The sequence below is a fragment of the Vipera ursinii genome, assembly GCF_947247035.1.
Source record: "Vipera ursinii genome assembly, chromosome: Z".
In the NCBI taxonomy this organism is placed as follows: Eukaryota; Metazoa; Chordata; class Lepidosauria; order Squamata; family Viperidae; genus Vipera; species Vipera ursinii.
In genome coordinates, this window is record NC_139517.1 from 77940378 (window position 1) to 77953764 (window position 13387).

Consider the following 13387-nt stretch of genomic DNA (forward strand, 5'->3'; position numbering starts at 1 on the left):
TTTTTATATCATAGAGCAAGATGCTTCTGTACTGACATAATTACAATATATAAATAAGTTATCCAGGTTCGAGGCAGAAGAGATCTTTTGACATTTCCACAAGAAAAGTTTAAGAGTGCCCAGTAAATTTCTTACACTCTGCAGTATTACCTATGCAGATCCTTCCTTGTTTTCTTCAGTGATCCCTAGGGATAGGAAACTTAACTGTTTGCATGTAATCCCATTCCCATTTCAGAGGCCTCTTGATTTAAAATTTAAAAATGAGTCTCTTAATACCATGCTGTCCAAATTAACTTATTTTCAGTGGGTGGTTTTCACTGTCTTCAAAAATAAAGGCAGGCCTCCCATAAAATTAATTCATGTAGTCTTTCTCCAAGTCCTTTAAATCCCAATAAAGGATATCTGCTCTGACATAAAATTATCAATGGTTAATTTTAATGAGTGTCAATTTTAAAATATCTCCAATGAAAAGGTATATTGTTATGACCTAATCATAATTATCATTATTAACCTTACAGCAGACATAATATGGGAACATATTTAATGCTAAAAATTGTGGCAGATATACTAACCAAAAGAAGGCCCACAATGAATGATAGGATGTTGCTTTCTAGAATGTCTCTTCATTATAGTTTATGTCATTATAGTTAATAAGTTAGGAAAACCCTATGGCTAAAGACAAAACATTACACCAAACAATTTTAATTACACAGATTTTTTAAAATAATCATTGCAATCTGGTTTATACACACATTACTATGCATAAACTGCAGATTATAGACAAAAATAACTGTATATATGCATTGCATTAAACCCAAACAACCCTCGCTTACCTTACCCTCATTGTGACTTAGCCATAAATTATAAATTGATCCAGTATTTTACTGTAGAACTAGAACCAGAATCCTGGAGGAATCAGGAACAGACAAAAGGGCTTTTGATTTTTTTTTTACACAACATATAATTCAATTTGGGAATTTGCTACCATGAGATATGGTACTGATTACCAGTCTGGTTCAAAAAAAGGGCCAAATCATCATAGTCCTGGAGATCAACGGCTATTAATCTGGATGGCAGTATGACTGCCTCTGAAGGCCATCTGCTGGCACACTAGAGTGTTTTCCTGTGTGTGTCTCTCTCTCTGTGTGTGTGTGTCTTGCCATTCTGAGAACAGTCTGCTGGACTTTTAGCAGTACAGATCAGCATATATTTTTATGTTTTAAGTAACCAAGATGTCACAAACATGCAAATAAAGGGAAGGGGGAAAAACATAGTTATGGAGAGCTTCCAGTTGGTGTTATGACTCCTAGACTCACAGCTCTCTTTGGAAGATCATATAGGAGCTGTGACTAGGGGGGCCTTCGCCCAGGTTCACCTGGTGCGCCAGTTGTGGCCCTATCTGGACCGGGATGCCTTGCCTTGTAAGCCGCCCTGAGTCTTCAGAGAAGGATGGGATATAAATGGGATTTTTTTTAAAAAAAGACCAAATGGGAGATCTGCTCCAGGTTTTCCAGCCAGCCCGCCCAGTTCCTGAGTCAAATGTGTCCTTAGAGCTGGCTACGGCATTCCCCACCTGCCTTTCAAGTTGCTCTTGCATTCCCCACCTGCCTACAGCTGCTTTTCAACTTTAGAAGGAAAGACGCCCAGACCCCAGCCTGTAAAAATCACAGACTGCAGCTTCTATTCCAATTGGTCCCGCTTTCCCTGCGCAGACTAAATGGAAGATCCGCTTCAGGTTTTCCAGCCAGCCCTGTCCCTAAAGTTTCAGCACCCGGCGTATAAGACGACCCCTGACTTTTGAGAAGGTTTTCATGGGTTAAAAAGTCGTCTTATACACCGGAAACTACGGTATTTGAAAATTCCAGGATGGCTTTCAAGAACAGAAGCATTCATACATCTGAATCTAGTCAGTGTTGAGAAAATATGGACATATAAAAATATTCTGAACTCTGAAGGGAACTTAAAATCTAGACAAGATGGAAAATCAGGGTATTGATCGATCATGGTGGTTACATTTACAAATGCAAGTGAGATATGATAAAGATGTTAAAGTGTATGGATTTTATAAAGAGCAGTTTCAGTTTGATTAGATATTACTAACCTTTATAATTTATAATGTATAATTTTTTATTAAATTTGAAGATGGAAGATGAACAAGTAAAAGAAACAATGATAACATGGGCAAAGAACTTTGGATACAATATAGATTTAGAGAAATGGCAAAGCCTGTGGGAAAGAAATTATAAACTAATAATGTCAACCTCTTACAAAGAAAATCTATACAAAATGTTTTATAGATGGCACTTGCCATCAACAAGATTAGCAAAAATGTTTAAAAATATGTCAGATAAATGTTGTATGTGTAATTATAAACCAGGTACTTATTATGTGTGGTGGACATGTGTAAAAGCAAAGAGATATTGGACAAAAATACATACTTGGCTAGAAAAGATGTTGGGAAAACATGTAGATTTTAAACCTGAACTTTTTTATTGGGTATATTGCCAGAAAAGCTTGATAAACAAAGTGTACATCTGATTTTGCATGTGATAACAGTGGCAAGAATTATATTTGCACAATATTGGAAAAATGAAGAAATACCTTCGGAGGAAGAAATAATAATAAAAAATACTAGACTGTGTGGAAATGGACAGAATATTTTCAAACATGGGACTTATTTTATCAATAGCTGGAGAAACGTACTAGGGATCAGGAATTTAATTTGTATTAGTAAATGATAAACTCAGACAACACATTTGTTGAATAAGCACGTTTGAATTGTATTAAAAAAATCAATAAAAACTTATAAAGAAACATAGTTGTAATCAAGGATTAATTAGCCTGGTCTATGTGAAACTTACCTTCAGAAGATCAAAATAAATGCACTTAAAATTGATTGTTCTTTCAAGATGACCATGATCAAGGGTTTTGTGGACCCTTAAAAGCTTTATTATGACTTGTTAAGACTTTATCTAGCTGAAATAATTGAAATAAATAAACAATTTACATCTAAACAGAAATCCATTGAAGGCCTATTAGATCAAGATGCCTCATTTTGGCTGTATTTGATAAACCACTCAGATAATTTGGTATCTTTCGGGGAGGGGAGGGGATGGAACTAGAAAAATGTGCATGTTAAATCCCAACTGTCTTCTACATAAAGTTGACACTCACATAGGTACAACAGCACAATTTCAATTAATTAATTACATACCAGATGTCCAGGATAACCCCATGTTCCTAGTTCGCCACCATCACCAATTAATCCTGGAGTACCCTGAGAAACAAAAGCTGATTTGTTTCAGGAGCAATATAAAAGACTGCATGCACACTTACAGATTCCCAACAAGATTTTGAGGCAGTGGCCTTTCAGCAACAAATGTGGGAAAGAATAGTATAGTAAAAATATTAAAAATGAAATGCTTTACAAGAGTTGCACAGTATGTATTATTATCCAGAAAAAACAATTTTCCCATTGCCCACTTCTCTTGGACATCATAGCTCTAGAATTTCCTTGGCCATAGCCAGTTTTTGCTAGTAAAGAACAATGCTGAAAGTTGTCTGCTTATACAAATAGAGGCTGCAGTCCAAGGTAAAGTAGCCCTGACAGAGCCTGAATGTGGTAAGTATTGCAAAATTTCAATCAAATAAATTTTGTTTACGTATCACTGCTGTTTTCTATGGCAATCAGTAATTGCTTGAGAAGTTACAGTCTAAAATGGACTAATTAATTTCACAAAATTTGGATATCTAGTAAGATTTCAGCTATATAGAACACAACAGAGCCATCTGAAGAAGTCACAGGTGACTCTGAGTATCACCCTTCTTATCCATTTACTTTATATTGACAGAGATCCTGTTAAAAGTTCTCAGTCAGATTATAAGACAAAATCCAAGCTCTACTGTCAACACAGATTCCAAAGCACAAATAAACAATGCATGATTCTCCATGAGGATTTCTGTGGAATTTTTGTAACTGGATATGTCATACTCTTGTGTATTTGAAATTTGATTATTATTTTATGTTGCAATATTGAAATGAATGGCAGTTACTTCAAGCCATCAAATGAATCGTAACTACAAGCACATTGTTGGTTTTAGAAATGTGATGTCAAGGAATCATACTCCCAGAAAACTTTGAGAAGTCAATGAGAAGGAACTGCGTAACTCCAGAAATAATTTTCCATTCTTCAGAGGAGAAAAAAAAAAGCAATACAGCAGGTAAAACCACAAATACTAAATTAGCTTTTGTATAGCTTGTTTCACAATACCATTTTTCCTCTTTTTCCTTTTAGTCCAGGTTTTCCAGGATTGCCCATATCTCCAGATTTTCCCTGCCAAATGGAATATAAAGCAAAGTTTATAAAATGTATATAAAATATATAACAATACAAAAAACACAGTATACTGCTGCTTATTCTGCTTATTCTGATAGGCAGAATTATCTATTTTAATTAATGTTACAAAGAATTAAGCTAAATAATTGGAATCATAGATCTGAAGAGATGATAAGCAAACCACAAAAACAAAACTATTTCACAGAAACATAGAATCATAGGATTGGAAGGAACCTTGGAGGTCTTTTAGTCCAAACCCTTCTTAAGGCAGGAGTCTTATAATATCCTGGTTGTTCAGTCCATGTTTGAAAACCTCCAATGATGGAGCACCTACAACCCCAAGAGACAAGCTATTCCATTGATTATTTGTTTCACTGTCATAAAATTTCTCCTTTATTTCTAGGCTGGATTTGTCTTTAATAATGTTCCACCCATTGCTTCTTGTCCTGCCCTCTGATATCCAAGAGAATAAGTTAAACCCTCTTCTTTGTGACAATCCATTAAGTACAGGAAGACAGTTATCATCTCACCCTTAAACCTGCTTTTCAATAGGCTAGACATACTTAGCTCCCTCAACTATTTGTCATATGATTTAGCATCCTTTATCATCTTTCTCTGCACACTTTTCCGGGTTTCAACATTTTTTTTGTATCACCCCACTGCATGCTTTCCTTCATGTAGATGTAGTTCCATTGGGTACTACATTCTGAATATGGTTGGTCAGCCAATTGAAGATCCTTATGATGATGGTACTGTCTATCCCACATAGTTCTCTCTTACCAAGAAGTAGATTGTGGTATATTTGGTCAAACACTTTGCTGAAGTTCAAGTATCCTATGGCAGAGGTCCCAAAACCTTTGGGCACCAGGGACTGGTTAGATGGAGAGAGGTTTTTTCCATGGATTGGAGGGGGTGTAGATTTGTGTGCTGCCTGCATCCTGTGGATAGGGCTTTCCTTGTTTGTGTGGACCAGTTGTTTATTTATTTATTTATTTATTAGTTTTTATAAACCGCCCTTCTCCCGAGGGACTCGGGCCGGTGTACAGAGGAAGGAAGGTATACAGACCGAACAATAAAATAATAAGAAACACTAATGAACACAAACTGGGACCCCAATTAACGCTATCATGCCAGGCCAGCCTGCTGGAACAGGAAAGTTTTTAAGTCGCGACGGAAGGTACGGAGGTCAGGGGCCATCCGGATTTCGGTAGGTAAGGTGTTCCAGAGGGCTGGCGCACCCACTGAAAATGCCCTCCCCCTGGGGGCCACCAGCCGACATTCCTTGAGCGGTGGCACCCTGAGGAGGCCCTCTCTGTGGGAGCGCACAGGACGGTGGGGTGCTGACATCGGCAGAAGGTGCTCCCGTAGGTAGTCCGGACCCATGCCATGTAGGGCTTTGTATGTCATTGTTAGCACCTTGAACTTCACACGGAAGGCAACCGGAAGCCAGTGCAGCGCACGGAGGAGAGGTGTGATATGGGAGTATCGGGAGGCTCCCAAGAGTGTCCGTGCCGCCGCACTTTGCACCAGTTGAAGCTTCCGAGTGGATCTCAAGGGCAGCCCCATGTAGAGAGTGTTACAATAGTCTAGGCGAGATGTCACAAGGGCATGGGTGACTGTACGTAAGGAATCCAGGTCCAGATAAGGCCGTAGTTGGCGAACTAGTCGAACCCGGGAGAAGGCCCCCTTGGTCACAGCTCCAATGTGGTCTTCCAGGGAGAGCTGCGAGTCTAGGAGGACACCCAGGTTGCGGGCCCTATCAGCAGGGGGAAGTAACTTGTCCCCAATGTTAAGCAGTGGGACGTTCTGAATCTCCTGGCTTGCCGGTACGTACAGCCATTCAGTCTTGTCCGGGTTCAGTTGAAGCCTGTTTCTCCCCATCCATTCCCGGACCGCTTTCAGGCAGCGGGACATCACGTCTAGGGCATCACTGATATTGTTAGGAGTTGAGATAAAAAGCTGGGTGTCATCAGCATACTGATGGTACCCTACTCCAAAACTGCGAATGATCTCACCCAGCGGTTTCATGTAGATGTTGAACAGGAGAGGCGAGAGGACCGACCCCTGAGGGACTCCGCAAGCGAGAGGCCTCGGGGTCGACCTCTGTCCCCCTGTCAGCACCGACTGCGAGCGACCCTGGAGAAAGGAGGAGAACCAACGCAGAACCGTGCCTCCCACTCCCAGTCCCCTGAGGCGTCGCAGCAAGATACCATGGTCGATGGTATCGAAAGCCGCCGAGAGGTCTAAGAAGACTAGGACAGAGGAATGGCCCCTGTCCCGGGCTCTCCAGAGATCATTCATCAGAGCGACCAATGCCGTCTCCGTGCTGTAGCCCGGCCTGAAACCCGATTGGTACGGGTCTAGATAAACCGCTTCATCCAGGATCTGAGGAAGTTGGTGCGCCACCACGCTCTCAACAACCTTCACAAGGAAGCGAAGATTGGAGACTGGACGAAAGTTATTCAAAGAGGATGGGTCCAAGGTGGGCTTCTTGAGGAGAGGTCTCACCACCACCTCCTTCAAGGTGGTGGGGAAGTGACCCTCACTCAGAGAAGCAGAGATGACCGCTAGGAACCAGCCTCGTGTCGCCTCTCGAGCTGCATAGGCCAGCCAGGAAGGGCACGGGTCCAGTAAGCATGTGGAGGAGCTCAACCTTCTCATAATCCTGTCCACTTCCTTAGGAGTTACAGGATCAAATTCTTCCCAGATGACGTCGACAAGACTGTCCATGTCTTGTTCTTCCATCTCAGCCCAGTTGGAGTCCAGACCAGTTCGAATCCGAGCGATTTTATCCAGCAAATATTGACCAAATTCCTCGGCTCGACCCTGCAAGGGTTCCTCCCTCACCTCTTGGTTTAATAGGGAGCGAGTCACCCTGAACAAGGCAGCCGGGCGATTATCTGCGGACGCGATGAGGGTGGAAAAGTAGTTGGATTTTGCCACCCTTATCGCAGCGAGATAAGACCTGGTGAGGATTCTTAGTCGCAATCGGTCGGATTCGGATCGACTGGACCTCCAACGGCTCTCTAGGCCCCGTCTCCGACGCTTCATCTCCCGGAGCTCCTCGGTGAACCATGGGGCTCGCTGGGATCTGCGCCGGGTCAGAGGCCGCAAGGGTACAACTCGGTCCAGAGCCTCCGTGGCTGCCTTTTCCCAGGCTTCCACTAAGGCTTCCGCCGAGCTGTGAGCAGGGGGTGCATGCGAGTCCCTAAGCGCTGCCTGGAACTTATCAGGGTCCATTAGGCGCCTAGGGCGGTACCATCTGACTGGCACCATGCACCCACGGTGGGGGGTGGCAAGGGGGAAGTCTAGCCGCAGGAGGTGGTGATCGGTCCATGACAGGGGCGTAATAGTTGTGGCACCCCCACCGACATCATCACGCCACCGTCCAGACAAGAACACCAAGTCTGGGTTGTGGCCTCTCTCATGAGTCGGCCCAGAAATTATTTGCAACAGGTCCATGGCCGTCATGGAAGCCATGAACTCCCGAGCCAGTTCGGACGATCCTCCCAGGGACGGTAGATTAAAGTCGCCCAAGACCATGAGTCTTGGGAATTCAACCACCAACCCTGAGAGGACATCGAGTAGCTCGGGTAGGGCCGCCGCTGCACGATTAGGTGGTAGGTACGCCAGCAGCAGACCCAACTGCGCCCCTGGGCCGAATCTCAGTAGGAGAGACTCACACCCGACCATCTGAGGGACGGTGGTCTCTCGCGGGCTAAGGGATTCCCTGATGATAACTGCCACTCCCCCGCCCCTCCCATGAGCCCGGGGCTGGTGCAGTACCTGGAAACCTGGCGGGCAGAGGTCAACCAGAGGAACACCCCCCTCTGGGCCCAGCCAGGTTTCCGTGATGCAGGCCAGGTCCGCATGCTCACTCTCCACTAGGTCACGAATGAGGTGAGCTTTGTTAGCTGCGGACCTTGCATTCAGGTAGACCAGCCTTAGCATGGGAGGGTGCGCACCTTTGCTCCCGGGTCCTCCGGGGGAGAACAGAGGGTCGGAGCGTCTCACCGCCTGTACAGAGCGGAGATGACACTCCCGGTGACGATACGGCCCTCTGTCTGTGCACCTTCTGCCATTCCCCACCATCCTAGGGATGGGACGTTTGTCAGTACGCCACTGGGTGTTATCGGCGACTGGTCCTCGTTGTACGCCGTCGTGAACGGCCGTGGGCCTGGCATGCGTTATGGTGGCTGGAAGGCGTGCCTTTCCCGCGCAACCATAGTCTCCTCCCTCCCCCCTCCCTAACCCCACAAAAAACTTAACTAAGAACTTAATCAGGGGCCTCTTGTTGGGCTTATGCTGGAGGCCCCTGACCCTGCCTGGCCATCTCTCAGAGGCCCAGTGGTTGGGCCCGTCATCAAGATTGGATGTGATGCAGGCGGGTCGCACCCAGGAGAGTGGGGAACCCCTGAGGGCGTGCAGTGCTATGCTAGAGTATTGAACGAGCATAGTCACAGGTGGTTCCGGGAAGGCTGTCCCCTGGATGGTGAATTTGCAGGAGGGTCGAGTCGGGTAGGTGCGTATCTGGATCGTCACCCTGCCACTGCCACTTGGCCGGGCGAACCCCCAGAAGCAGGTCACTCCTCATCCTCTCACGATGGGTTGTGTCTCTGCTTCCGCCCAGCCTATATTTTTCTGGATTCATTTCCCCCCTTTTTGTAGATTAGAACATTAATTCAGTGAGTGCCTGTTACTCGTCCCAGCTTCTGCCAACCTAGCAGTTCGAAAGCACATAAAAATGCAAGTAGAAAAATAGGGACCACCACAGTGGGAAGGTAACAGCATTCCGTGTGCCTTTGGCATCTAGTCATGCCGGCCACATGACCACGGAGACATCCTCAGACAAGCGCTGGCTCTTCAGCTTTGAAATGGAGATGAGCACCGGCCCCTAGAGTCGGAAACGACTAGCACGCATGTGCGGGGGAACCTTTACCTTTACCTTTTTAATTCTTTTTTACCCTCTGGTATTTTTCCTGTGCTACATGAGCTTTGAAAAATTACACTCAGTAGCTCCAAAATTACATTTGGCAGCTCCTTCAATACCCTTGGATTTAAATCATCTGGCCCATGTGATTTGGACTCATCCAGAGTGGATAGGTATTCTCTTACTAATTCCTTGCCTATTTTTATTTGTATACCTATTCTATATTCCTCAGTGCTGCTTTTGATAGGTTGGGCTATTTCTGTCTTTTGTGTAAAAACAGATGCAAAGAAGGAATCCAAGAATGTAAATTATGCAGCTTGCAAAGCAATATGATGAAACAGGTTTTCTGATTTTCTCTTTTTTCTGTGAGATGGTTGTGCAGTTGACTTCTAAAATATACACAAAGAACCACCAAACAGAAAAAGTAGAACAATTTATTTATTTATTTATTTATTTTAATCCCATTTATATCCCGCCCTTCTCCGAAGACTCAGGGCGGCTTACAATTTAAGCACAAACCAATGTGCTTAGCCATAGCCTTCATTCTATGTATATGCCTGCTTATTAGGGCTTTCGCCCCCCCCAAGCGGCATTTTTACAAAGTCAGCTTATTGTCCCCAACAATCTGGGTCCTCATTTGACCTACCTCGGAAGGATGGAAGGCTGAGTCAACCTTGAACCTGGTGGGATGCGAACCTGCACTAATTGCAGGCAGCTGGTGTTAGTACAATTGTACTATTAATATGCATCTACATTACTGTATCTAATTTACCTTATATCTTGCAAGACACAGATGTGATTCCCAAAGTTTATTGAATGATTTTAAAATTGAAGAGTGTATAATCATTAGGGAACCACAAAAATAAGGGGAAAAGGCTAACATACAAGCTGAGCATTACTGAAAGCCACTATTCTCTATGAATTAGTATCTTACTATCCCTTAAGGCAATTGCTTCAGAAATTTGTGTATGTACAACTAGTTCAAGATATTGTAAGAAATGCAGCTGTGGGATATATGTATAGACTTGCCTGCTGTCCAAAGTCACCAGGGAATCCATCTATACCCTATAATGAAAACGGATATCCTACAATTACCTTCTAGAAGTAACATAAAATTCATTTATTTAAGGAAACATAGTTTATTTAGCAAAATTGAGAAACTGAGCACTTTGGGGAATAATTACAAATCAGGGCAAAACTAAACAGGAGCTAAAATGTTAAAATATTAAATCAGTGAACTATTATCCATGTGGTTTATTAGTGCCTTCTTCCATAGAATACAAAATTATGTCTTTGCCATTGACATTAAAATGACCAACCACCTACAGCATATGCTGTATGGCTGTTGTCCAATATATGTGCTAGCTTGTTTTAACTGGATGACTGGGATGACTCTCAAACCTTGTGTGACACCTACCATATACTCCTAGTATTCTTTGCTCATTCCTCCCAAGACCCCTCCCCCCATATATCTTGATATGATGCAATCAATCAGTTAAAGTGAGATTCAGGTTGTTCTCCATCTCAGGGAAGCTTAGTTTAGTTTGTAAGTTTTTCCCTGTGGTTTTCTTTGTTTAAATTGTGAATTGTGCTGTATTCTCAAAAGAACCCAACCCAAGCCCAAATTTATAGTTAATCTGATATGATTACCTTTCTTCCTTTCCTTCCTATATTGCCAAAACCAACAGTTCCTTCTTCTCCCTAGAACAGATAAACATATGCATTTGTATTTTTTTAATATGGAGTGCCTAGAATTATGCTATTGTTTGTAATACATCTTACAACAGCTCTTACTCAAAACAGAAGTCAAAGTTACCAAGAACAAATTATCTCTTTTTATGCTGTGTGTTAATGCAACTTCCATTGCTGCAGGATCAGCAAAGATTGTAATTTAAGCAAAAGAAAGAAATAGGTTTGCAGCTGCAAAAATCACTTTAGAGTAATCTATGAGCAGCCAATTATATATTAAAGTCATCATAGATTTGATTGTGAGGATTTGGGGTTTCCCATTCTTCTTGATCTCACTGGGCACAGAGAAACTATTGGAGATTGATGGTCCATATAGCTAGGCCCTATACTATTCAGAGCTTTAAAAGTGATAACCAGCACCTTAAATCTGCACTCAAAAGCCAAATGGCAATCCATGCGAATCACAAAGCAGGGATGGCACAAAAGCATAATGTGATGCATCTACCAGGTGGACTGGAACAACTGTCCCTTTTGAGTCGATTTCAAAGGTAGCCCCATGTAAAACAGATTGTACTTGAAAGGTGAAAAGGATATGAGTGATTGTCTGAAAGGCCTCTTGGTCTAGAAAATTGCACAACTGGAATATTAAAATGAGAGCTATGCTTATTTCTCCCTCAACCCTAACCCTACTTTTATTCCAGCAGAAGGGGATTCAAACTAATTCATTCATTATCCACAATGAATTTACAGAGTTTGAAAATCCATATAAATAAAGGAAATCCCTTCTACCCATTGTTTCCAGGGTTTTACTCCAGATAAGTAACCCAGTTTTTTGCCCTGAAACTTATTGGCTTCATTTATCTTAGAGTCTGATATCTTTTCTTTGGGCGTTTATGAATCTGGTATCAATTAAAGTCCAAGTCAAATTTTAAAAGGGACTGAAAACTGATATGCAGGGTTTTCAAACATTTTAGGACTAAACCTATTTAGATTTTAAAGTTATTGAACTCAACTAGTACAGTATTTGTGTAGGAAAACGTGTCTATTACTGAATGCCTCTATATATTACTATGGGCCATTTTAACATCTCTTTTTAACCCTTTGGCAATTTGTTTTTTTTTTCAATCAAACTTTTACAAAAAAGATAATGAAAATGAAGAACAAACCCTCATTCCTTGCTGGCCAGGGAAACCTTTTTCTCCTTTCTTTCCTGGTTCCCCAGATTCTCCCTGTTTTTCCAAAATAAGTAAGTTATTACATTTGAGAAACAAATAAGTGTGATCAACATAAATAGAGGTATGGATAATTTTAAAGTAATGCTACAACCATCTAGTGCCAATATTTTAAATATAAAATCAAGATCAGATATTTGGGGGATATTTTTCCTACTGTTTATCACTTTGTAAATCCTAAGCTACTGGCTTTATTTTAGTATTGACAAAATACCCTCATAGTTCACATAATCAACATTAACAGTGTTGGCTTACAGCTTAACCCAAACATATAACATCTCGGGGATTCCTAGGTATGCTGTTTTTACTGTTTCAGTTGCTTTTGATCATGATTGACATGAAGTGTAGTTGCCTCTGTCTTAATGAACAGAAGCTCTGCATTTCTAGCAAAATAGTTAAACATCAACTGGTCCATTTTTCCATAAGTGATGAGAAAAGCAGCACCTGATGGTTTATATAGGGTAGTTGGAGTAAAATTTGTATTGAGAGTCACACCACAAATTTTATGGTATATGATCAATCAGTCTCAGCACATCTGGAAACAATCAAAGAGGGAAAAGCTGATCTATATCATACATACATTTTACACTGTGTATAGAAAAATTCAGTAACAGAAATTGGAGCCCCACCTTATTCCCTCTGGATCCAGGTTTCCCTTGATTCCCTTTAGGTCCTTCATCTCCAATGTCTCCCTGTAAACAAAACAAAGATTGTATCAATGTTTAATGTTGATAAAAACTCTCATCTGTAAAGTGAACAGAATATCCCTTGAACCTTCATATAGTCTCCATTCTGTTCCTTGTCAAATTGTGAATTACAACTCCCAAGTCAACCTTGGGATAGCTTTGGCTGGGTTACCTTCTAATGTTTCCCCTTTTCATTTTCAAGGACATTTCTTTTCATCTCTTGGTCCCTTTAAAGCAAAGGTCCCCAACCTTTGGTGCACCAGGACTGGTCCCATGGAGACAGGTTTTTCCACAGACTAGAGAGTGCATGGTTTTATGTGCTGCCTGCATCCCACAGATGGGGCTTTGCTTCTTTGTGCGGACTGGTTGCTGACATGCCGTGGTTGGTACTGGTCCATGGACCAGGGGTTGGGGACACCTGCTTTAAGATACAAGTTTCTTCCTTCCTTCATTTTATACATTATTCATAAGTTCTACCACGTCAAACAGTCTATATATAGCTGTAGGGCTGTG

The 13387-nt window shown here is 42.2% G+C and overlaps 1 protein-coding gene across 1 annotated transcript in view; it reads right to left on the reverse strand.

Moving 5' to 3' along the window:
• Positions 1–13387, reverse strand: part of LOC310649284 (collagen alpha-6(VI) chain-like) — a 76640-nt gene that overhangs the window by 12867 nt on the left and 50386 nt on the right. Inside the window, exons 24-29 of the mRNA XM_083377585.1 lie at positions 12818–12880; positions 12123–12185; positions 10918–10968; positions 10297–10332; positions 4272–4334; positions 3215–3277 (exon numbers count right to left, since the gene is read on the reverse strand). Coding sequence (XP_083233711.1) covers positions 3215–3277; positions 4272–4334; positions 10297–10332; positions 10918–10968; positions 12123–12185; positions 12818–12880 — 339 coding nt within the window. The remainder of the gene's footprint in view (positions 1–3214; positions 3278–4271; positions 4335–10296; positions 10333–10917; positions 10969–12122; positions 12186–12817; positions 12881–13387) is intronic.